Raw genomic sequence first — 27,743 nt, forward strand, 5'->3', positions numbered from 1 at the left:
GTTGCCCCATCCAAAAAATACACCTGTGGAAGATGATGTAGATTACCCAGAGACAGTGTGTTGCAATTTTAGATCTACATTCATTTGCGATTCATTGTTGTCTTTTATTTAATATTGTATGCACTCGGTAAAGCTATCACTACAAACACAAAAGAATCTGTTTACAGATCCACAATTACATCAGCATAAACAACAACAATAACAATTTCGCTTGTTGAGTTGTTTTTTCTTTTGAGACAATGAATGATACATAAAGCTTTTACCGATCTCCTACGTTCACTAACTTTCGCCTTTAATGATGCAATGATTGTTTGCAATGATTTAGTTGACGTTTAGAGTTTTGTGGATGACTACCTATAGAAGTAGCGAAATATGCATACTTCTAGATCGAAGACCAACGTTCGTATATAATTTCTTGATGTCGTTTTACTCACATTGACTTCACAGATAGTTGAAAGGTTATCACAAATAATTCATAAAGAGCACTCGCGTGCGTATATTAGAAAATATCCGTAATTATTTTCAAGAATTGATAGAACATTACGTCACTGGTTGTTGCGGCAAGCGAGAGTGATCCACATGGAGCCGTAGTAGAGTAGAGTACACATGACCTAGTGTACAGAAGCACGAAATTTGTTACCCGAAATATTTGAAAAACGAACTTTGTCATATAGTTGATGTACACAAATTTTTGAAATTGAGGCTTACATACAGTGGAAATCTTAAATTGAGAAAATTCCAAATCAAACCGAAGAAGAAAAAGAAGAATTCTGGGTACCCTTGTTTCCAATAAAGCTCAGGGATATCTACGAAATAAACTCAAATGGAAGGTAACATTCACTCCAGGCGTAAAAGTACACAAATTTTGAATAACATAAAGGACAAAGAAAAGAAAGAACCTGCTGAAATATACAAGAACCATGCCACGTAACTCCATTTATTTAGATGAATACGTTGGAAGTGTGAATGATCATGAAAGAAAACGTAAAATGACGCGAATACAATAAATCAGCAGTTGCGAGACATGTCAAACCGAACAAAAATCACAAAGTCGATTGGAAAAAAAGCAAAAATAATTATAAAAGAAAGTAAGCACGATCTGCGAAGCATTAAAGAAACAATAAAATGAAATGAGATAGAAGAAGAATGATCAAGTCAGCACTGAGATAAAGAACACCTCTTAAGTTTCGATTATTTTATTACAAATTTATTAAATTCGTTTCCGGCTATTGAGATTTAAATTTGGGAATAAAATTCTCAAATTTATCACTCATATCAAAATAGAAACGTATTCTTAATTTTTCTCTCTGTTACATAGTTAAAATGTCGACATTATGTAGTTTTTAAGCTTTTGTTTCAGGTTAGGTTAAAAACCACATACAATATTTTGTATACAAGTAAACGTTTATTTACTACTAATGGAATAAACACGAAAACCGAAATTATATCATGTAACGTGGTATCACGCGATTTTTCGTCAAGAAATAATTCTTTTTTTTTGCTATTGTTTTTATTGAACATTGTTATGAATGGTTATAATTTGATTATTTAAATGAATAACAACATTTATAAATTCACGTTTTATGAGTAAGTAAATAAAAGCGACAATCCCAAGCTCAACCGCAAGCATAAAACATGTGCATTTGAAACATCTCTCAAATTTCTTGTGAAACACTAACACTAAAATACAAAAATTAATTATGTTATCCAAATTCCAATCGTAATCTACCGACACATCAGTGGTGCTGACTTCTAAGTGAGGGGCGCCTACAAGTAAGACTTGGGCACCACTACTCGAAGGTTGATTTATACTGAGAACTAGTACTTTTACAAATAAATTAATGAAAAGTGTCTCATGAGCACCACTATTTATAAATAAAAGTCGGCGCTCCTCCGACATACTTTTCAATTCAGTAATAATATTAAAATTAATAATATCAAAAGGAAGACAACATGTGAGGTTAATATGAAGCTACATTTCAACGAAAAGTGATCACACAACTTGATCATCGTCATCATGCATACATATACTTTACGTTCCTATGTCTCAAATAAAATTATGCAGAATTTGCACAATCAGCACAAACACATGCATATCTTGCTTTCGAGCGAATGAGAACATTATCTCTAAATAATTCTTTGATTTAGAATGTATAACCCATAGAGATTTACGTTTATTGATTTAAATAGTTAATATAACTGCAGCATTTTGTATGGAAATCATGATGCTAAAATCCAATGCCATTAAATTAATGACATCCAGAGCTGTTTGAGGTTGTTTCCAATTTTAGTTATTAAATTTAAATACACTTTCATAAATTAACAGATGTATAAAAGAGTTACAAAATACTTAAAAGCTGAATTCCAATGAAAAGGATTTCATTCAACAACGATTTCAACTATTCAATTAGAAACACTGACATTTTTAAGATGATTTGATTTTTTTATAAATCTTTTGTCATTATGATGATGATAAGGTTTTCATCGTAATAAATTTAATAATCTCAATTTTCCATTCCTCTTCCACTTAGTGCAACGCTAGCAGTCCGAATAGTAACACCTCGGCTAGGTCGAATCTATAGTATTATTTGTTGAATTGCCACCTCTACAACCGTCTACACTTTTCAACCATTCTCTATGCAATGACATTTTTTTTTAGACTTTTTTTAGTAATCTATTGATTGTCTAAATGGAAAGTCTACACGGTAGCTCAATCGATTAGAGCATCGCCAATGTCCAAATGACTCTTAAATGGTTTTGGTAGGCCATTTACTACACTGAAACGTTTGACATTGGCTTGAAACAACCCAAGTAATTGTGAGTTAGATTTAACAATAACAGAACCCTGAACTCACTGCACGTAGTTTCTTCGTAATATTAAAAAATGAACTAGTAATATGCTTAACTTTAATAATATAAAAACGTTGGCGGACACTAAATGTCATGGGGTCTGATGCAAGTTTGTACAGTTTGTCTCCACAAATAATTTGTAGTACAGTTTTGTTTTGTCACTCTACTGTAAAGATTGAAGTCCTTCTCCATTCATTTATCTATCAGAAAAACATTTGTTGATTACGAGATTGACATTTTCGTTTTTTGTTGAGTACGATTCGTGAATGCAGTTCAATTTTTCACACCATATATGATACGAAAACACTCGAAATCACGCGCCGAAAGCTATTCGAAAGCATCGTTTTTTAGGAGAGCAAAATAGTACTTGCAATCAGTCCGAGTGAAAACAATGATTTGCGTGCAAGCGACTTGTACGCAGTTAAATCTCTGTTTGATGTTTTTGTCTTATGTCTTTCGTATCATTATGCGTGTAAAATTTACATCACATGAGGGATACCATTCAATCGCAGTATGCGTGTGCATTCGTATACCTTGAGAATAATTTTGTATACGTATGCATGTTTCGTCGAGACGAAGTCTCAAAATAATTCTCTTGGTATACGAATTCACACACATACTGCAATTTCGTGGTTTCTTCCCAAGTGATGCAAAATTTGCATTGTAAATATCTACTTCGTTCTTCGCGTGAATAGCTTTACAGAAGTAAATTTCACAACTCGGTTTAGACGTATACATAAAACGTATGGCCGAAATTAGTATGCAGAGTAAACAGCAATAGCAGACACTCTTCAATATAGTGATGAATCCATTTATATAACACACTCAACCTCAAACTAAGTCTTAGTTTCTAATGATTCAACAGTATGTGCTTTTTTAATAATTCGAATAAGTACGACAGCCGGTGATAATTAATCGCTCTTCATTGATGCATAAAAAATTAAATATCGAAAACTTCTAAACGTTGTATATTGTATCCGTACCGCAGTATTCGGATCAATCATCTTGCTATATATAAGGAACATGTGTTAGACAATACACTAACCGAAAAATTTGATAAATACATTACAATTGAGAGGGGCACTTAAATATTTTTTTGTAATAAAAAGCTTAAAATTGATTGAAACTTCATAAGCTACAGGAAAAGTGTGCATGAGGGGGGAGATGGTCTACTAATTTAAAACAAAAAGTGAAGACGAAATTGATGAATGACCCCTTATGTCCAGACGAAAGCTATAATTTAGAGAAAAACACAATTTTTCACAATATTAATCTCCCCTCAGATTCTTGCAAACAAATTTTATATTGTAGAACAACGTTTCCAATACCTTCAACATCTTATTTAAGTATTTGTAATATGTAAAATTTTCGAAATAACTTAAACATATACGATACACGACGTTTATATTTCTATACTCTATACTCTATCATCCATAATATAAATAAATATACGAAAACAATGTTCGTAAAATGTTGTGTATTTATATAAACAATTCATGTTCTCGATGCATGACAAGAATGTATAATGAAACAAACACTGTTCGTTTATAAGATGTCGAATGTATTTTGTTGAATCGATTCTGTGTATGTACAGGATTTGCCTGATATGATTTGTTTTGACAATATCACATGTGAATCGATCATCAATATTTTGTTAATAAAGTCGATGAAATTTGAGTTGCGGCTTTGCTTATGAAATAAACTATTCTGTGGATCGTTATGAAGAATTATTGGAATTGATTTTTTGTATTATTTTAATTTGTTTATGGTGGTTTGTCCAAATGAAAGTTAATTTAGTTGTATAAATTGCAATGTTGTTGGCATATAGTGTCATAAAGTGATTCATCATGCCGGAAACGTAAATATATTTTTTTATTAAATGGCTTTAAATAAGATGTAATCGAATTTATGGAACAGTTCTCTTTATTTCGTTTATTATTCCACATGCTCAGGAACATATATTTAATATTTGACTAGAGGAGTATTTACGTAATGCGTTCTACTTATTCAAATTGAACGTTTCGGTTCGTTCAAACAAAAATTGTTAATTCCCTGCAACTAAAAATTGTTGGTCTTAACTCATTGTCTGAACAATTTCATGTAAAAGAATTCTGTACTCATAGCTTATTGCTTAATGTTCCGTTATAAAATAAGCAACAAATTTAAATGTCCTGCAAGCACTGAACAAAAATAAAATATCCTAACAGCGAAATTAATACACTTGTAGCGCAAGATTAGTGTACCCGTAGCGTATGTTCAAATAAATAATTCAAAGCTCTTCAATAACTTTTACTGGATTACACATTATTAATTTAATGTTCGTTTTTAATGTTTATTAATAGATCCAATCTGTTGGGTGGGTCAGATCCCGTCTGAACTGTCTGAACTTCTCAATAGTGTTTGTCATTGTAATGCTTAATTTCGATCAAATTATGGCCACAAAAACATTATTGGAATTCAACTTTTTGAACGGTCTTAATCTCTCATTAAGAAAGCATTCTTAATTATGTTTACCAATTAGGCGCTAGACTCTTAGACGAACTTAATATAAACTGGAAATTACGAACAAAATTACGGAAAAAATGTGTCCCCAACATAATGTTTGATAGTGTGAGAATTGGTGGGCAAAAATGGGGGGAGGGAATTAGCGCGAAGAATTTGAATTTGTTTTCCACACAACATTTTTGAATTTAAAAAAAATATGAAATATTGGAACTATTACCTTGACGGTGACGATGGAATCATTCAGAGACCGGAAGTGTTACTCAAAAAGAGTTGACTTATTCCTATAACATAATGGATAGTATCCATTGGATACACAATCGGTTACGGTCAAAATAATATTTTGGAAGACACATACTTTTGACATAATTAAAAAATATAAACACTGCTAATGCACTCTCTAAAAATACGCGTCTGCACCATATTTTTCCTATACTATAAATTAATGATTATTTGTCCCGAATATTAAAAACAAAACTTTACATTCGCGGTAATTGAATAGTATTTTACATGACTAGGGATAAAAAGATGAAAAGTAGAGTTTTCGTGTGAATTTGGTTGATCCGAGGCGAAGCCGAGGTCAATAAACACGCGAAAACGAGACTTTTCACTTTTTATCTCGAGTTATGTAATGGATTTTACATGCTAAGGGCGTCGAAAGAAGTGCTTGAAACATGAAAAGTACGGTTTTCGACGCATGTAGCAAGTAAAATCCATTGCTAAATTGGCAACTATCGAAAATGTCAACGCCCTCATGTATTGGTCTAACATTCTACGTAAAATGGTACGAAATATGCATTTTGTACAAATTGATGTTGAGGACACATTTTATCGTACGAAATACCAGTCTAAATTCGTCTAAGGTTTAGTTTCACTGAAAATCTTCTAAAACGTTCTATGAGCACCGGTAACATAGCAAATCGATTCTTAATTATGGCTTTATAACTTCATTTTCAGGTTCATAAAGAATGAGGAATTAGTTACAACTTGATGGCAAGATAGTTGTGGACTTGGATCAATTATAAATAATTTCAACTTAAACAACTTTCTGAGATGATTACGAAATGAAACTAGATACTTTATAAAAACGAAGTGACTATTTGCACCCGAGTGCAAATAGTAAATATGAATGCTATTTGCACCCGGGTGCAAATAGTCAATATGAACACTATTTGCACCCGGGTGCAAATAGTCAATATTAACGCTATTTGCACCCGGGTGCAAATAGTCAATATTAACGCTATTTGCACCAAAATTTTTAAAGCTATCGGACATAATAAAAAAATCATTGTTAGTAAGCTGTACGAATTATATTTCGTTTGTTGCTACTGAGTTCATCCTTCTACAAACTTTGTAAGGAAGGAGTTTGGTTCGTTCCAAGTGAATTCATCCTTCTACACCCTGTAAGGAAGGATTTTGGCTTGTTCTTGCTGAATTCATCTTTCTACAATTTGTGTAAGGTAGGATTTTGGCAGCCTACTGAATTCATCCTTCTACAAACTGGAAGGAGTTTGGTTTGTTCCAACTGAATTCATCCTTCTACAATTTGTGTAAGGACTTTCGTTTCTTCCTACTGAATTCATGCTTCTAGAAACTATGTTTGGAGTTTGGTGTGTTCCTACTGAACTCATCCTTCTACAAACTTTATGAAAAAGGAGTTTGGTTCGATCCTACTAACTTCATCCTTCCACAATTTGTGTAAGGAAGGACTTTCGTTTGTTCCTACTGAATTCATTCTTCTACAATTTGTGTAAGAACTTTCATTTCTTCCTACTGAATTCATGCTTCTAGAAACTATGTTTGGAGTTTGGTGTGTTCCTACTGAACTCATCCTTCTACAAACTTTATGAAAAAGGAGTTTGGTTCGATCCTACTAACTTCATCCTTCCACAATTTGTGTAAGGAAGGACTGTCGTTTGTTCCTACTGAATTCATTCTTCTACAATTTGTGTAAGAACTTTCATTTCTTCCTACTGAATTCATGCTTCTAGAAACTATGTTTGGAGTTTGGTTTGTTCCTACTAAATTCATCCTTCTACAAACTTTGTGAGGAAGGAAATTGGTTCGTTCCTACTGAATTCATCCTTCTACAAACTTTGAAAGGAAGGAGTTTGGTTTGTTCCAACTGAATTCATCCTTCTACAAACTGTAAGGAAGGAGTTTGGTAGGAGTAGCCTTTGTCGAAATGCGCTACATTTAGGCGCCCTTCTGAGACCTGAGACCTTGAGGAAATGCAATTTCCACAAAACGTCGGAACGCGTCGAAAGAGAAAATATTGATTATTTTTGTTTTGTCACAATTCAACGGAATTCACTGAATTATTTTCTTCACAAATCTAACGAAATGAAATTTTTGTTTGAAAAACATGTTTTTTTGTTAGTTGAAACGAAGGAATAGTCAATGTATGAGCTATTTGCAGTCGAATGATATGTTAACATTATGAAATATGATTTCGAGCGGCGCGAAATCATATTTCATAATGTTAACATATCATTCGACTGCAAATAGCTCATACATTTACTATTTGCACCTGGGTGCCAATAGCGTTCATATTGACTATTTGCACCCGAGTGCAAATAGTGTTCATATTGACTATTTGCACCCGCCGCGTGCAAATAGTGTCCATATTTACTATTTGTACCCGGGTGCAAATAGAATCCATATTGACTACTTGCACCCGAGTGCAAATAGTGTTCATATTGACTATTTGCACCCGGGTGCAAATAGTGTTCATATTGACTATTTGCACCCGGGTGCAAATAGTGTTCATATTGACTATTTGCACTCGGGTACAAATAGCATCTGCCTTATAAAAATTGAAAGAATTTTGTCGAGAATTATTCTAATTCACAAAAATAATTTTTTTGTCGTTTATCTTCTTCGTGTTACGAAATATCAATATGATGCAAATCCATTGTTTAGGACAAACATCCACTGTATACGTTTAACATACGTGATGAGGGTTTAACTTCCGTCCCACTCGTGAGTTGTTCACATTCCACGTACATCACCACAATACGTAACACATACATATTGAAATGTGACAACCGAAATACGTAACTACGTTTTCAATATGTCTCACGTATAGAAAACAGTGTCCATGTATCATATACGAAAGTGAAGTATATTACAACTCTCCGAGAAATTTTACACATACCCGGAGTATTGTCTGAATTTCCTTTTTCTGGGTGCATATTATTTGTTACAACTTTTTCATATCATCAAGTGCTTGGTCTAATAAAAAACAGTTCCCAGCAATTGAAGTCGTAACGTAACTACTCAGTAATGGTAAAAATATATCAACCCTTTACGAAATTTCTATTTTAGTACTATGTTAGCATATACCATTATACCATTCAAACATCTTGTCAAATATGTTCAGCTCACGGAATTGTAGATATTTTTATAAGACATTTAAATATTCGAAATAAATCACTTATTAAATTAAAATATTTCGCAATTCGTTTCATCTTTATGACTAACACCACTGAAATCCTTTTTCACATATTAAATAATTTGTATATTTGATGTAATACCCTTTTTATATAAATTTATTACAAATTTAAGCTCAGAGATTTACACATTATCACGAATTCATGATATGAATAACACATAATCACATTAGGCCCCCCGTTTGCTATGAAGGTATATGAACTCAGTGTGTACAATATGTAGAAAAGTTATATTTTCTGGGTATATACGTTAATATGTACATTTTGAAAGCGTTATTTGGTTAGCGTTTGCTTCATGTTAAATGAATTAGATTTTTTTCCGAAATTGAAACATCATGAATTATTTAACAATTGGTTTTTAATGATTTGTTCTCATAGCTTTAACATTTTATTCCAAGATCCAAAAAAAACGAATGCTAAACAAACTTTTAATTTACATCGGTGTTAACATTTTTTTTCTCTAACATCGTAATTGTGTGTCATAAATACACTGGATGCTATTCTTTTCACCAATGTTTTCTGATAATCAGAATCTGATGTGTTCAGATCAAGAAAATATTTGTTATTACAATAGACACTAATGTTGTTGGAAACATTGTTTGATTCTCTCAAGAGGTTTCACCCTTCGGTGAATGTTATTGGTCAATCCAACACAAATAAGGCAATACCCCCCAATAGTAGCTATCAATAAAATCTATTTATAATTTATAGTTTATTGTTTGTAAAGCAAATGTTGAACCATTTTCTTAATTACGTTTTTTAGGTGGCTGGTGTATCAGCAACCACGGAGCAATCTTCTGCTCCTTCTGTGCCTCAACAGCTCACAGATGAGCCCCACATGTCAATTGCGGCCGAAAATGCAGGGTAAGTTTAGAATATCAGATACTACATCCTTTGATGCAAATAAATGTAAATAGGAGTTGTTCAAACAGTACCTTCTGCACCGATCGTACGCTTTTGAAAGCTTTTGAATGCTTTTGAAGACTTCTATTTTGGTTTGCATTTCAAATAACCACGAAATTAGGATAACTTTCAGAACTTTAGGCTTTGCAAAATTCGACGTATTTCGTCACGGAAACTAGGATCGAAATGATCGATGTTCTGATACACGTGTACGGTGTATGTACATGGTTAAAATTTCTGTTAGGTTTAGTTTTCAACTGTTATAGTGTACCGAAAGAGAGGCACCAACAGTAACAAAACAGAATATAATAACAGGCATGTTTATTAATCAAAGCGACCATGGAAAAGGACGAGTTTTTTGTGTACACTTTTCCTTTTATTACGTTTATCCCGGTAGTTTTTTCGTTATTAATTAATTTTGATGAATTCGTTTGGTTTGTATAACGACACACAATTGTACAAGTCTACAAGATCTGTTTAATTTTGTTAATGTAGAACCGACCAATCATTCAGCAACACGCAACATTCGGAAACTCTCACACAACTATACATTCTGTGAAAATTAATATATATAAAACATCCTCAATTCTCACGTTCCTTAACATGTGTACAATATCCGTCCGTGTACAAATAAAAAGATTCTATGAGCGAATCACGGCACGTCTATTATTTTGGGGTTGCGTAGGCCCATTAAGGTGTAATATTTTTAAGCGTCTATTCTATATACCCGTGTCGCATTTCAATAGAGCGTGATTGAGATTAATTTTTGTCGTTATTTTGTATTTTGATGGTGGTATTTATAGGTTCCGGATTACTGCGTTCTATTTTTATTTAACGAATAAGAGTTATTTACAATTTGCTTAATTTTCTATTGGAATTGCTCAATATTCGAAATCATTAGCGGGACAGTTATGATAGAACGAAATGTTAAAAACAGTTAAACTGCGAAGTTTTGCTTTCAACATGGTGTTCGTCACAGCATAAATGGTTATTTACGTACCTGTTTATTGTTCCTGTCACACTTTTGCTGGAAATTGGTGGAACAAGGTTTCAGAAAAAAATTATAAACAGTTGGTAGCGAGACTGGGTTATAGTGACCTCTGTAAATTGACGTCGTTGGACTGAGGTCGTTACTTCAGGTCTCTAAGGTCTATACCAAAGTTGCACAATTAGCATTTTTATTAGAACGTACAACTAAAACATAGCTAAGGGTCGGCGTACAAAACACCTATTAGAAGCTTGTAATGTGAAACTCATCATCTCTCTCACTTCATTCTCTGCTCAAAACCTATTTGCCTTGTTATCATATACAAATGAATTGCCAGAGGCAATATCGACAGCCCCGTACGAATTCTTTCATAAATTTCTATTCAAACACTTATATACCGCTATATTTACCTTTATATTTCTCTAAATAAGCATTTCACAGATGAATATGCTATAATATAGCTGTACATGCCTGTACATAGCTGTATATAGTTATATATATATGTCCATATATGGAATGCCTAAAACACCCCACACACATAACCAATTACTTCTATGTTAACAGAAACTTTATCAGTACAATTTTTCCCACTTTATATCACTTTTTCTAAAATCCAATATGGCCGCCGGCAGCCATTTTGTTAAAAAACCGGCAATCATACTGACGCTTTACATTCGTTAGAACCTTTCAAACAAAAAAAAATCATGAAATTCGGTTAAAGCTTACTCGAAACATTGACAAAATACTCCACGTTCACTGTATGGCCGAGTAGCTGGATAAGAGATCACTCCAAGAGACCTAGCTCACGCTCCGGTGAACCTAATTTCATAAACTGATTTTTCCTGATTGGTACGGTCCATACCTATTTAATAAATTTGGCCACCCTACAAGCAAAACTGCTTTGCGTCCTGTACCTGGTTCACACCAAGGGGTATAACTCACGAGTACTTTGTACGGGTCTAAACATTGAAAACGCCAAATGTGGAAACTTTGAAATAAGCCGTAAGCTAAACTTAAATGCTTTATTTCGGCGGAAATTATTTTCATTTTCGTTGATTTTCAATGATAGACATAATAGACTCTATGGTCTGAAATCAAAAATTTTTCGTTAAAGAGTCAAAAAAGCCCATTACACAAAAATGTAAAATGATGAAAATATAAATAATTTCGAAAACAAGAATACCAAGAAAAAGATTGTTTCAATTTGAACGAAACAAAGAAACCAAATTTCACATCATCGTAATCATAATTGTTATAGGTAGAAAATTCGTTCGTTTTTATTGTGTTGTTTTACTGTTTTTAATGTCTCAGTCGCATGCAGCCAGTTCTCTGTTTTTTTTTATTACTGTTTTTTGTGCTTTAACTATATTGGTATCATTTTGACGGAGTTTTATACAAAATGTTACGATGAAAAAAATGGAACGAAAACGACATTTTTTGTGCACTTTATTCAACAGTGCACTTCCAAGAAATGAGCATGATTTATGGACGCTTAGCTCGAAGGTCTCGTCTTTGTTCCTTTTCAGATCGTGCATGTTAGGATGATTATTAATTTCATATTCCAAAGCGCGCTATATAAATTTAGAGTTAAAATTCGAATACAAGTGTAGACTTCCAATTAAGTAGTGAAATTGCTATTGAAACAATATTTATACAAACTCAAACACATAGCATATACATACGTGCTAACTCATCGTGAAAAATAACGATACTCGACAACTATTATTTTATGATATGTTGGCTGCTTGCCATTGTAACATCGAGTTTACCTTCTAATGGACTCTGCATAGCTTTACAAGTGTGTATAGAGTATATCATTAAAGAAATCATACATGCGATATTTGTATTACAAAAACTTCTTTTTTAATTGTACCATGGCGACGTACGTCAAAATGAATCACACATAACGTCCTCCACGTTAAAAATAAATAAATTGAGAAAAGCAAAACGATTTCTTACAAACAAACTAAAGAAATGGTTTTTACGTCTTTCCCCAATTCGTCATCAGTAATAGTTAGTAGTAGTTTAATATGCTAGCCGATTACATGGCAAACACACGTGTCACACGACGAGAAGTACTGATTGCTAGCATGTATGCATATAAATTAGTAATCTTCTTGTAAGCGATGAAAAAACAAAGAAACTCTTGACTGTTTATTTCAAACAACAGTCAACTTTTGAATGTGTCTTTTCTGCAGAAGAATAAAAGCCAAAATTACAATAATTCACAAACAACCAATAAATTCAATCACATACTGTAAAAAAATTGCGTTTACACCTCAGCACAGGCTGACAGTTTCAAAGAGGATGACACACCCAGAGCCTAAAATAACATACATCGTTGGGGTATTTTTCATACCTAGGACCAATACTCTCTCTAGCATCCAAACTCTCTCAAAAAATCGACTTAGGGGGGAAAATAAGTTTGAGAAACGCTGATTTTGAATATGGCTTAAACACAACAACAACAACACGAGCGAACAAAGTAGCAGTGATTCATAAACGTATCTACTACCTTAATAATTGTAGTTTGGTTGCTAGGGAGGGTATTGCTAGGACCCGAACGAAGTCGCACTTTTCGGGTCCTAGGTATGAAAAGTACTATTCGTACCACGGACTAAAAATCTTTTTAGCGTATTCGATTCCAGACCTCACCTTCGGCTAAAAGACTTTTAGTCCTAGGTACGAAATGTACTATTTCATATTGGACGGAAAAAAAATGGGACGAAGTCGCACTTTTCGGGTCCTAGGTATGAAAAATATTTTTTTCTCAAAGGAAAATCCCTGAAACCGATAGAAAGACTGTAAATTCGCAAATACTTTCTTCAAGAGGTTTACAGAGAATTTAAAGAGCTACGTTTTCATTTTTTATTTTTTTAAATTGGTTCTGGAGATATGTCAGTAACAGTGTAGTCACAACATGTTTTTCCAATATTCTACATGTAAAAATACAACGAAATTATTATTCGTTTAGAAAAAATAATTGGGCGTATAATCATGACTATCGGCTTAAAGTTGTGTTTTATGTAAATTTCAGTAACTCGAGGTGTAGCTCAGTTTAATAGTTACACGGTAACATGCTCCCACCTCTAGAACCTAAGGATTTTGAAGGGTTTCTGAGTTTTTTTTTCGATTCTCTTCAGGATTTGTTGAACTATTGAGGTGGTAGTAGGTTAGTTCCCAAAATTATGTAACTGCACATGGTCACCATGTTCCCAGCTCTAGAAAGTAAGTATTCTGGATGATTTCTGAGGTTTTATTGGGTTCCTTTCTGGAGTTTTGGGATTATTGAGTTCCTAAAATTCCACCACTTTTTCATGATATACCATGCTCTCAGTTCTAGAACTCGAGGAATTTGAAAGATTTGTCAAGTTTTTCTGGTTTTCCTTCTGGAATTTTGGAATCATTGAGATGGTAGTATGCTGGTTCTCAAAATTCCTCCACTAACCTCAGGCCCGTAGATAGGGGGGGCAGGGGGGGGATCGCCCCCCTGACGATTCTCTTGCCCCCCTGGGATTTTTAAAGAAAATAAAAATTTTACACTGACTAAGCAAAATAAGAACGTGAAAAACCTCTGACTTTCAAATTTTGTTGAAAAAAAAATCTTTGCTCGCTTCGCTCGCACATAACCAACTCTTATCATTTTGCTTGCAAGAGTAAGAAATTCAATTACTAACAATTAGTACTGCTATTCCCATGTTATCTTGTCGGTTTTGTTTTTGTATATAACTTCTTTAAAGAATCCAAAGTAAGTCTATGAACGGAACCGAAATTACACAGCTTTGAAATTGCTGACAAGTGGAAATTTTTTATTGAATGTTGCTGGAATGAGATTCAATGTCAAACACGACACCCCATTTTGAAGCATGAGAATTTTTCGACTTCAAAATTTCGCCTGATGCGCATCGGGGTACACTGGTGGGAAGAGTGCGGGATCACGGGATCATCTCTACCGGAAAGAGATTTTGGGAAAAGTTAATGTACGCGAATCAAACCCTTTTTCAGTATTTCTAAATGTTGATGATCGCGAAGTTCCTAAAAGTTCCCGTTGGGAATGCAATTTTGTGTACCTTTGTAAACCTCGGTTTCAGTTTCAATTGAAATCTTCTGAAGATATGGCAACCTCGGTGTCACTATCCGAGAATGAACACTTTCGGAACAAAGAGCACAGGACAGCGAACGTCATGAAACTCTTAACTTTGGGGTGTCCTTCAAGCATTATGAATGTTAACTGAGTGAGGCCAAACTTTCGCCTGCGTCGTAATTTTATTTTGATGCAGTGTTTTAGTACAAAATCTCAAAAAACGTAAAAACTTCCATCTATTGAAAGTAACCATTTGAAACTATTTGTGTTTCCGTTACTTGAGATAGAGAGAAAAGAAAAGTAAATCCATTCGATTCTAGTCTGTCGTAGAAAAATATTTATATAAGGCGTGATCTTTTTGTTCTAATATAATTAATAAATTGAATTGAATTGAATTTGAAAATATCTTACTCTTGCAAAGCAGATGCTTCTTTAACTCTTAGTAAAAATAAGATTTTAGAAAGCGTAAGAGTTTTGTGTTAAAACACGATTTTAATAAAGAATACGCAAAAGAAACACACGATCCCGGGGAGAAAACATTATTTCCACCAGCGTCGTAGCACTGCTTTCTAAATGACTGTATTTAAATAGATAATTTTTACTTTGTGCGATTCACCAACAAAAAGCGATAATCTCCATATCTACAACTTTTCAAAAATGGAAACTTCGGGTCAAGAAAATAAATTCCATGCAAGTGGAAATGAGAAAATTTTCGCCTTCGGCGAAATTAGACTACTTTTAAAAACACAATAACTTTTCGAAATATTACGTTGGGGCACTGCCCCCCCTGGCCATTCATCCTGGCTACGGGCCTGACTAACCTAAACCAAATTCGTTCGGTTAATTGAATGCATTGAATGTGTCGGTTTATTGAAATATGTTTAAAGAGATGTAAATAACAAAATACGATCAATTCGCGATCAGAACAAATTGCAACTGACGTGTGATATTGATCGACGAATTAAATATGGAAATGTGCATGTCTAACGCGTGTTCTTCCTTCAGTTGAAATGTAGTACAATGCGTTGTCCAATCGCATAAGTCAAACATTGCGTTTTGTGATGGGGAATCACTAAAATGAACTTCGCGTCTTTGTTCACGCCGTAAGTGCGGTCGAAATTCAAAATGGAAAGTGCGGAGGTCTTTTTAACGTAGCGTCATTTTCATACAGTGAAGCGGTGAAATGTATTTTTAGGTTCACTTTTTCATCGAATCGTTCACTTAAAATTCAAATTTTAGGCACACTTACGGCGTGAATTTGAATTGAAAGCTTTTAATAACTTAAAAAAATTGCGATACAATTCAATTTATGTCATTGACCACGACGAACGCAACTGTCCTTATTGTAGAGTGATTTCATAAACTTATAGAAACAAATGCACAATCTTATTAAACACAGACCTGTGTAGTTGTTTGTTAGACACCTTGAAACATATTTCACGATATGATCACTAGGTCACTAGTTTATTATTTCAAGTCCACGCAACCACAATTTGCAACAACTCATTTTCCAAAACAGAATTTAAATTCAGATATTTACTCTTGCCTGATATAAAAATGCTAGTATACGTACACGTATAATGAATCAAACACAAAGACAAACAAGTGAATTTATATGAAACACAAAAAGCGTATACATACTGCATGTAACTTGTCTCTACAATAAAAGGTGGGCATGTAAATGGGTGGAAAATGCAACGTACAATAATATCGTATCTGCTGCATTGTATAGTATAGTATACCGTTCAGTACGTTCAGTAGGTCTATATGCTAATAATAAATTAACAACAAAAGGCCTTGCTGTTTCCCTATTGTACGTTTTATGCGTCTCAAACAAGTAATCACACTCGAACGTGAAGCTCGCGTTTTTGTTTCAAGAGTTTCTTTTTATATTTTCGTATTCCTTTTTCAATTTCCTTCAAGCGGTTTCTGCTTCTTCATATTTAATTTTAATTTGTGTTATATTCCGCCCATTATATTTTACTCATCGCAAAATATTACGGTTATCGTTAACAAAATGAATATTTTCGATATTTATGTGCAATCTGTACTTAGAATGCGAGTTGTATGAGCAATGGTAATTAGCAAGTTTTTCTTTTTCTAGTCAACATCGCAATAGACAAATTTTTGTTATTAGATCCGATTCTACATTAACTATAAACGATTGGAATATTTCAGTCAGTGTCATATTTGATGTTAGGGGTAAGCCCAAAGCTCACGCGATTTCGTAAATTCTGTCCCTATGGCGTACATCGTTTGACAGACACTTCGTAAAATTATTTTTACAATCTTCATACAAAATGACAAATTTGACAAAATCGCGCGAGCTTTGGGCTTACCCCATTTCTATATATTCCTATCTATTTCCCATCTAACAACCATTATAATAATGGTAGATGCTAGTCGCCCGTACGGGCGAATAGCGTCAGTAGTATAAGTAGACTATTCGTCCGTACGTGCGAATAGTTTTAGTATTATAGGCATACTAATCGACCGTACGGACGAATAGTCTCAGTATTATAAGAATGCTAATCGATCGTACGGGCAAATAGTGTCAGTATTATAAGGATGCTAATCGCACGTACAGCCACCTGCCACAGTGATGATGTTTGGCCGGCCGGTATAAAACATTATACTCAAATAAAGTTGAATTAAGCGAAATGATATATGTATCGCCACCGTTTACAAACATGATCGTCACCACAGCCAAAAAGTACGTGCCCAGAAGATATAGGAAGGAATTCAAATGAATGAGTTGGATTTTACTATATTTTTCGATCAAAGAGAAGTAACAGGCACACATAGCTTAAGAGAAATTTTAATAGGAAGGAATACATTCCGTGCTGGTGCTGGTGCGAAGAGAGCAACCGTCTGTACTAATGCACAATGAGGTTAAGGAAAATTAAAGTCCCGGAGCAGCTAAGGAGCTTCTAAAATAATTGGATGAAACGAGGAAGAAAAAGTTGACTCAAACAGTTGAAAGCATGGACATGCAGATCGAGCGGAATAGCATGAGCTTTGATTCGAAAAAAAACGAAAATGAAACCGAATAGAATCGCACAAAAATTGGTACAAACGTTAAAAGCTCCGCACGACAGAGATTTCCTGAGCCGGATAACCAAAAATATCGTGATTTCCGAAAAAAAGACACTAAAGAGTAGCGAAATCTCCAGATGTTTCTCCACGACGAGGCTCTAAATATCATGAAAAACGGACGAGCTAGTGGATCCGATTCGATCCACCCAGAATTTCTGAAAAATTCTGGACCTAGATGCAGAACATAGCTTGCAGGCTTCTTCAACAGGAACGAAAAAAAAACCAGAAACGCTAAAATTAATGGAAATTGAAAAAATCCTGCTAGATGACCAAGGTGGTTTCCGTACCGGACATAGATGCGATGACCAGGTCCTTTCACTCACCAATTACATCGAAACTGCACACGCAAATTTCGCAAGTTTTTGTACGCCGATGACAAAGCATATGCGTTCCACCACAAAAATTCCAAGAATTGAACAAAACATTGAACGAAGACATGGTAAATTACGTTTAATACTGCCGGAAGTGGAGATTAATTCCAAACGCATCGAAAACCGTCGCATCGGCCTTTCACCTGAACAACCGCGCAGACTCCTTAGAGCTAAGAATCTGGTTCAACGTCTCGTGTCTAAAACATGAATTCAATCCAGACTATTTGGGAGTCACACTCGACCGTTCGCTAACTTTGAAACAAGAAGAAAATCAGCACAAGAAAAAACTTGCTGAACAAATTAACCGGCACCACTTGGGATGTATCCGCATCGTGCCAACAAACAATGAATACGATGAATACTGCTGCTCCTCGTGGATAAACAGCGCACACACACAAAAAGTAGACACACAACTCAACGAAGCCATTGAATCGTAACTGATGGTATGGTCGGATCCAAACCTCTGCCATGGCTCTACGCTCTCTGTGATAAAGCACCACCAGAAGTAAGAAGGCAACACGCTTTTCTAGAGAATACCAAAAAGTCCTGTCGATTCCCAACATACCTCTCGGCTGTAATTCCGGAAACCGTCTTTCGCCACAGCAACGCAAGTACACGAACACATCTTCGACACCAAAGATTCATGGAAAGTGACATGGGAAGACTCTGGTATGCAAATAGTATTTTTCGTCTTCGCCTCGTTAGGACAAGCTTAAGACGTGTCCTGAAAAAATTCTGCTTTCGTCACAAGTAACGAACTACGTTTTCTGTGCCGTAAGGATCATAATGAGACGAAAAACAAAACAAAAACATTACAACAATTTCAGCTTTTCTTAGCAATCACTTTTCGATCGTAGGTGCAGTGACGAAATACGTCGAATTATGATTCTAAGGCCCAGAAACTCACACTGGTGCAATTTAAACAGAATTCGTACGGGCGAATAGTCGTAGTATTATAAGAGTACTATTCGTCCGTACGGGCGAATAATGTCAGTATTATAGGAATATTACTCGCCCGTACGGGCGAATAGTCTTAGTATTATAAGAATACTATTCGCCCGTACGGACGAATAGTGTTAGTATTATAAGAATGCTATTCGCCCGTACGGGCGAATAGTCACTACGTATAATAATTCACTGGAATTTTCAGTTGTGCATTCCATCATTTTCTAACCACCTCTCTCTTCTCTCTGTAGTAATTGTAATCAGGTTTTGTTTACGAAACAATTATTCACAGTATTCTTTGCCCATATTTGTTCACCTGAACAATTAAAAGTGTAAATTGAAACATACATTGTTTGATTGAGTCTGCAGTTAAACCCAACGAACTTATAAGAATTCAGCAAAAAAAAGATATTTCAATTTAGAATGTTTGCTAAAAAGAAACTGAATAATCTTACGAATGAAAATTTACTGAATTCGTGTGGTATAAATACATTTTTACTCGTTTTCAAATCTGTGAGATTAGTGAACGAGCATGCTTTTATAGAGAATCACGAATTACAGTTCGCACTTAGTATGTACACTTGCTACGCAGAGAAAATTATATATTCCCTTTCTTCGAATGAAGTTTTTTTTTAACTAATTCAACACCAATTTTTTTTAATGAATTGGAATGGTTAATGCTGTTCAGAACATTCTGAACGGTTTTATGTTACACGTAAAGTTGGTACAGTCAATGATTGTTTAGAGTAACGTAACTTCATTGTTATCATCTGTCCAAGAAAGAATTTAGTCCAATCAAAGATTTTGTTACAAAGAAGATTTTTTCTATTCTTATTCTTACAGTTTGACGCTGTGAAATAACATGAATTTGTTTCAGCTGTTTTTCAGCTGATCCAGACAAACAATCAAAACTTTGTATAAGTCTTTATACGGTTTTACCACTACCACGCGCGTGCGTGAAGCAGCTTCAACCTAATAAACAAGTATAAACAATTTTGATGGTATGTGTGGATCAGCTGAAAAACAGCTGAAAGAAATTCATGCTTAAATTTCACTGTCTCTGTCTGTATAGAAATTTAAAAACAATCCTTTGAGTGTCCTTATTTTAATTTCGAAAACTGACACAAAATAACTCCAATTCAATCCCATTTTTCTCTGTTCAAATAATGTGCTAGTATTACATTACCTTGACGATATAATTTAAATTTTTTTATTTACAAAAGTATTTACTTGTGTTGGATAATTAATTTCACAGAAAAGCCGAATAGGTATATACCATACGTTAAACAGACAGTAGCAGTGTGTAGCACTGTTTCACCATACTAAAGTAGCTAGATGACTTTGTTAGCTAGATGTTAATATATGAAAGAGAGTAGAGAGACAAGCAAATCACACGTATTGTGGATTGAGGTGGGTGGTTCTGGGCATTATATACCTTAGCAATGTATAAAGCTTTTTTCATCAAACAACTTTCCGTACAAAAACATCAAAGGAAGTACAATATCTTCTGTTCAAAGTGAAATGAGTTTTGCGATTACTTCTTTTCCGTTGTACTTGTGTTGTTATTCTCGGTGTTTTTTCGTCACCAAATCCAACTCATTAACATTTGACGCCGATTCAAGTTAAAAGATTTGTTTAAAATTCATTCGTACGATTTATCAATAAGTCACCAGAATCTCTTAAAAATGCATTTTATTAAAATGTGTTTAACTCATAAAATATATCCCACAGAATGCAAGAATTTCTGTTCATAGTATTGGTTCCTCGGCCCAAATTAAACACCGCACTTGAAATCTCAACAGTATGGAGTGTACTGTGTTCACTTTTATTGTCATGTGTATTGCGGAGATGTTTTGCGCCAGGTAATTCACGCCGTAAGTGCGGTCGAAATTCAAAATCTTTCTAACGCAGCGCCATTTTCATACAAGGAAGCGTTGAAATGTATTTTTCGGTTCACTTTTTCATCGACTAGTTCACTTGAAATTCAAATTTTAGGCACACTTACGGCGCGGCGTGAATATAGTGTGAAGGTTATGTCATATATAACTGAATCATATGTGCGGTGGCACGAAAGTTCGATACAAACGCCATCTCCACAAAAACAAAAAATGGAATAGAAGTTCGGGTCATCTGGTGTGGGATAGCAAAAATATTTTGTGAAACACAAGCAAATCATAGTCAGTCATTTTAAATGAAGATGTCATTGGCTTCGAACTTATGTGCTAGGCCGCGCGTGAATGGCATTACCTTCGACACTTTGAATATGACAATTTAATTCACTCTTCTCTACTTGTGTAAAATGGCTTATTCTGTGTATGTACGTGTTTTTAAACCCTTACGAATTTCAAGGCTATATTCGTTTACAACCACGTTTTTGACACGTCGAATTCGAAATCCCGATTCAAGAAACTTAAAATGGTTGCTCCAGTTTGATTCAGTCAATACGAATAAGCTACAATAGTTTCATTATTAATATAACAACGAAAAATCGAGAGGCAAAAATTCATGGAAAATCCTCAAGAAATCCACAAAAATCATAGAAAACCCTTTAAACACGAATAACGAAAATCAAACAAAAAAGGAGAAAATTATTGAAAATTGAAAAAAAAAAAATCTTTTGAAAATCCACCCATAATCCTTTCAGAGGATACTTTTTCATGGGCATGGGCGATAATGATTATCATGACTTTTTTTATCGAAAATTATCAAAAAAAATATCGATAATCGATAATTATTGATATTTTGATAATTATCAAGATATCGATAATTCGATATATCGATATTTCGGTCCGAAAATTCGATATTTATCGATATATTCCGATATATCGGTATATTATCATGAATTTTCAGATAAATATTAAAATATCGATATCTTGATAATTATCGAATTTCGATATTTTGATGATTATCGATAATTATTAAATTATCGATAACGATATGATTAATCGATTATCGACAATTTCTTTCGATTGATATTATCGATAATTTTGAACGTCTCCCATCCCTACTTTTTCATGTGTCGGTGCCGAAAATGAGGGAATTTTGAGATTTTCTCTGGTTTTCGACCACTTACATGAATTTTTTTTTGAGTATCTGTTTTGGACGATTGATTTTAGGCAAAACAGATACACAAATAACTATTATGGACGACTAATTATTGCGTATACCTGTCGTACGGGTCTTTTTTTTTGTTTTTCCATCATGAAAATTTCATCAAAGAACGACTATTCCGAGTGTCGTCGTACACATTCCCTATTTCGTATCCCAAGTTATTTCTTTTTCTCGTATACAAGAGACGTGCTCTCACATTTTAAAGAGGGCGAAATTAAATTTGTTTGATCTAATAAACATGTTAGCTAATTTAATTTTCAGTGTAAAGCAACAAATTACAAACAGGTACTTCAGATGGATTTTTTTTGTTTTTTTTTTAATGGAAAACATGTTCTAGACGAATTGTCTATAACAGTTGAGCGAAACTTCTCAAACACTTCCGTCGAAGCGAATAAAAGAAAATGTTAAATTGCAAATTTGAGCTCGTCCCGAAGTCAATCCTCCTTAAAACGATTTGTCCATTTTTTGTATGTACTGTCGGCGACTTTCAAAAAAGTTCCGTATTACGTCTCAGCTGATCCACTCATACAAACAAATGTGCTAATGCTTGCTTATACGGGTGAAAAATGTACACGCATTCACGTGGTGATAGTAAAACCTTTTAAAGACGTAAAACCACCGACTGTAGCAATATTTAAATTTTAAAATAGTCAAGGTCACTAATAAAATCCGAGTGCCTAAGCCGGCGAAATTACTTTATAAACAATATATAAAAAAGTAGCTTGTAGGGTTTGTAGGGTGGCGGTTCTATTTGGGCGGCTTTCACGCTTTATCTAATCAACTCTTCGTGTAATAAAAATTCCGTGATAGTCAATTGGATTAAGTAACTATAACAAGAATGCAGCAATTTCACATAATTGTGTACATTTATTAATAAGCAAGTTCTATTGAATTCAGAAATCGATCATAAATTGGTGTCATTAAAAATATTCATTCTTCTGAGATATCTCTTTTTCAATTCGACATAAAAATATAAACCGATACCTACAACAACTTATTTTGTATTACCATTCAACATGAAACGTGCTCACATAAAAAAAATCACAGCAAATTTACCAATGTTGCAGGAAAGTCTGTAATAAGGTATACACATGAAATAATAAAAAAAATATGGCGGATTTGCGGTTCGTTAAGTCTAAACGTCGCGCTTTAACCATCTCGCATACAAACTCAATCAAATAAAAAAAAGTTATGTTGGCACAGCATAGCAAATTAAGAAATATATTAATTTTGCTGACTATAATTTAATTGTTTGACGTGTGATGTCATAAAGGCTTACAGTCACATATATACATTGTTCGTGGTCTAGTGACTGGTCTGGTGTTATTTTAAATGTTATTATGCACACACGACTCTATTACAATAATAGCACATTATGATACCAGTGCATATGGCCGGCATTTCGAACGTATATTATACATAAACATGAGTGTAACAAATGGCTGTGTAATACAATTATTTGCGTGAGAGCAAACATGTAAATCAAACGATCGAGTTATCGACACAATAATGTAGGACTTATAATAGCTATTTTGCTAACATGTGCCTAAATGGAAATTTTGCGCAATAGACACATCGTATGCGCAAAATTCCAGTTTAGGCACAAGTTAGCAACAAGATCTTATGTACAGGCGTGGGATCTTCTTTTTTCCAAACGTCACTTTTGCGCACTAGTGCGCAAAAGTATATATGAAAATCCATTTATGCACTACTTTGATCGCACTGCTGTACATATAAACTCTGTATTAATAATAAAGACGTCACGCATATCGCACACTTTGACAGAATTAATGTTCGATATAATACCCTGAAAAACTGCATTTAATGTTGATATATCCACGCGTATGCAGTAAACTAAATCAAAATGTTCAACATGCATAATAAGCCTATTGTCCAAGAAATTTTTGTTTTATGTTTGAAGGTAGAGTGTCACACAGTTCAGTTGTATAGGTACCGAATAAGATCATGAAAATGTATGGCTAGCCACGGTCTATTATGAATTTCAAACAGAAAATACTGAAAAAGTGAAAGTTGGCCCAGGACCGCTAAACTGTTTCGGTTGAAGAGTTAATAACAATAACAAATATACAAATATAAATACATCAGCAACGAAAACACTGATGTGTATATGCGAATTTAATGAGTTTATCTGACGCGCTAGCAGATTGACAAATTTCTATCGGATTTTTATTTAATATTTTAGTTTAGAATTTATTCACGAATAGAGGTGCTATACATAATTTGATTGCGATTGTGTTTTATAAATGTTATTGGATCACAATCTCTTTTTATGTACGGGACCATTCAAAAAGAATTTTAGACATCTCACCTCTCACGCAGTTTTGCTTTTTTTTTTTTTTTAAATGTATGGAGGGATTTTGTACGACCCTTTGCCTCCTTGGAAGCTTGCGCACTTTGTGAATTGAATGGCCCTTAAGAGATGTCATTTATTTTAGTTGTTTTTTTCTTTCTACATGTTCTGAGAAACCTCTAAAATTTAGTGATAGTTGAATTTTCTAAAAAAAAATACAACAGTACATTCACTGGAATCTAGTACTTCGGGAAATATACATTACATATTGTGGATTGAAAAGCAAGAAGATGGCTTCAGAAAAAAAAATCCTGAAGAAGTTTATTGGTCATATTGAGCATAAAAAACTCGATTTAGTAGCCAATTTACGGCGGCTCTGCGCTACAGAATTTGAATTTTCGATGAATTGATGGATGAACCAATGAATTAAAAATAAATTTCCACGCATTCTTATGTAAATTATAGTTTCTACTTAAAAAGAGCACTCCGTTTAGCCTCCGTCTACATGACAGTTGTAAAATAGAACAAAAGAACTGTCACGCAAACGGAGTGGAAATTGAATTTATTTCAATTTTTTACTCCGTTTACGTGACAGTTCCTTTGTTCTATTTTAGAACTGTCATGTAAACGGATGCTAAACGGAGTGCTCTTTTTAAGTGGAAACTGTACTTAATGCTGCCTTCGATTTGGTTGTTGTGCGTTCCATTTTGAATTTGCAGCGGACTTACGGTGTGAATCAAAAGATATTGACAGTCTTATACATTCAATTGGAAGTTCATTCAATTTTTATGGTGATCCTTTTTGTGACAAATTTGTGTATTTGTATCTGCGCCCTGATTTTTAGTCGAATGAAGATTTCGTAATGCGCAAAACAAACGAGGCATTGAAAACGTGCTTTGGTCCTAGTTTTCATTGACAGATGAGTTCTAACTTCATTTGACAGTTTCGAAAATTTCGTTATGAAAAATAGGACCAAAACACGTTTTCAATGCCTCGTTTTTTTTTGAGCATAACAGGTGCAGGTAGACGTCATTTCTTTTTTAAGATCATTTTTGTGAGGTTATACCGCTCGCTCTTCGTATTGTAGAATTGTTCAGATAGATATTTATCTACTGTAATGTCATAATATTCACAATTTTGGTGACACTTATAAAATCAAAATGAGCTAGATTTAAACACGTCATTCCCAGAACGTCAATTTATAACTGAAAATTTCGATAATGTTTCATTTGTGCACGGCTAACTTCGATTCACGGTGAACTTCGATAATCTCAATTAAAATTGGCATGCTCTTGACAGTGTACTAGATTTGAGATTTATTTGTGGGGAATATGAATATTTGACGGTGTCATGGAGTGTTGATGTTTCAGTTTGATTTTTTAAATAAGCTTTTAATGGTGATTATGACATTACAGTAGATAAAATCTTGTTTCTAACACGGTAGTAAATGGGAAGTTTTGCGCACACGATGTGTCTCACATCTAGTGCGCAAAACACTCCCATTTACTAACTTATTATGAGAATAGCTGTTTTGACATAGGGTAGTGGTCTGATCAGGGCTGTAAACTTTGGGAAGGTCACACAGATACAGATACGCGGGTGACACACCACAGTTGACGATAAAATTGCGGATTTCATACAAAAATTCACCTGACGATTTTCGTCGCCGTGTAGATGTGGTGACGTTTTTTATATATCTAATAAAATGGCGATCAGTGTGACCTCCTTAAAGTTTACAGCCTTGGGTCTGATGGGGTGTTTAACAAAGTGTGAAATGTCAAAAATTCTACTGTTTTTTCGACTGTTTTTCAAAATCAATATCGAATGTGAGGTCAATTCTTTTCATTCTTTGATATTATGCTTGAGGGTCCTTATCACGATTTTTGATAAAAAGAAAATTTGTTTCCGAGCAACATATTGTTCAAAAATTATAAGATCAAGTCATCTCTTGTCAATTACATAAAATTCTATAAAATTCTATTAAAAGCATATTCACCTAAAATTTATTAAAATAAATTTATATCCGGCCTTTCTGAACGAGACACTTTTGGTTTTGACAACATGTAATAACATTGTTGTAATGATACCGACACCGAAAAATAATTGAATTTTGTAGAGAAGATACCCAGACACCTGTTTGTTCACACACATTGAAAATGAAAGAATACCTTTCTGGTGTGGTTTTTGAAGACATTTTTGTCTGCATACCCGACATATAGCACAACTTTAATATCTTTTTCATAACAAAAAAAAACTTTTCCAATAAGAACGAATGAGAAAAAGATTTAAATTCATTTGTTCAAATCTGATTTTTAGACATATCTCAAAAGATTTTGGTAAAACTTTTTTTCACGGTACCTTCTACCTTGTTCCTTTCGATTTCAAATTGATATTCAATGGCATGTAATTACCGTTCATAAATTATCCACAGACTTGTAGAAATGCAATTGACACTAGAATATTGCATAAGATTGGCGGATAAAGAAAGGCAAAGCCTACGGCGACAACCGTTTTTATTGAAACAACACGAAAACATAAAAACGAAATATTATTAGCAAAGACGAGTGAGATAAAAATAGTTACTTACTGAGTACAGTACAGTATTTGAAGTTGTATTGTCTGTATATGGAAAATTCTCGAAAAAAGTTTTTCCTTGTCTCCAAGCTGCATGGGATAGTTGGCTTCTCTCATCAGTGCCACGTAAACCAGTGATCTCAGGAGTCTGGCAAGGCTATTAGTATTTCAATAGGACCAATATCGGCCGAGCGATAAGACTTTGGAAAATGTTTGTTTTTGTATGTGATTGGCACATGATTTCATAGTCTTATCGCTCAGCCGATATTAGTCTGATTGAAAAACTAATTACCTTGCCAGACTCCTGCTATCACAAGCTACACACTGACATTTTGTCTGATCGAAATCCATCGCGTAAAAAAAATCATTTTTCTGTATACGTGAGAGTGTATTGGTGAGCTATGATATGAATCGGTCGGTAGGGAAAGTAAACGGTCGAGAAGGAAAGTAACGGTTGGGAAGGAAAGCACCAACACACTCTCACTATTACAGAAAAATATCTTTCAAAATACCCCAATACACACTCGATGTGTGTTTTCGCTTGGGCTTCGCCCGC

The 27,743-nt window shown here is 34.2% G+C and overlaps 1 protein-coding gene and 2 long non-coding RNA genes across 6 annotated transcripts in view; 2 read left to right on the forward strand and 1 right to left on the reverse strand.

Annotated features, from left to right (window-relative positions):
- LOC119071459 (putative uncharacterized protein DDB_G0271606) overlaps positions 1 to 27,743 on the forward strand; it is a 212,140-nt gene that overhangs the window by 69,859 nt on the left and 114,538 nt on the right. For all 4 annotated transcript variants that reach the window (XM_037176312.1, XM_037176311.1, XM_037176315.1 and 1 more), the window contains exon 2: positions 9,568 to 9,668. In XM_037176312.1, coding sequence (XP_037032207.1) covers positions 9,643 to 9,668 — 26 coding nt within the window. In that variant the 5' untranslated portion in view covers positions 9,568 to 9,642. The remainder of the gene's footprint in view (positions 1 to 9,567; positions 9,669 to 27,743) is intronic.
- On the reverse strand, positions 712 to 20,260 carry LOC119071471. The gene is made up of 3 exons (XR_005086666.1): positions 20,054 to 20,260; positions 7,180 to 7,184; positions 712 to 721 (listed from the first exon to the last, which is right to left on the reverse strand). It is a non-coding gene; the product is annotated as an uncharacterized LOC119071471 (long non-coding RNA).
- Positions 13,062 to 27,192, forward strand: LOC119071467. Its single transcript, XR_005086662.1, has 3 exons — positions 13,062 to 13,241; positions 14,658 to 14,669; positions 27,183 to 27,192. It is a non-coding gene; the product is annotated as an uncharacterized LOC119071467 (long non-coding RNA).

This window comes from Bradysia coprophila (genome assembly GCF_014529535.1).
Source record: "Bradysia coprophila strain Holo2 chromosome IV unlocalized genomic scaffold, BU_Bcop_v1 contig_5, whole genome shotgun sequence".
In the NCBI taxonomy this organism is placed as follows: domain Eukaryota; kingdom Metazoa; phylum Arthropoda; class Insecta; order Diptera; family Sciaridae; genus Bradysia; species Bradysia coprophila.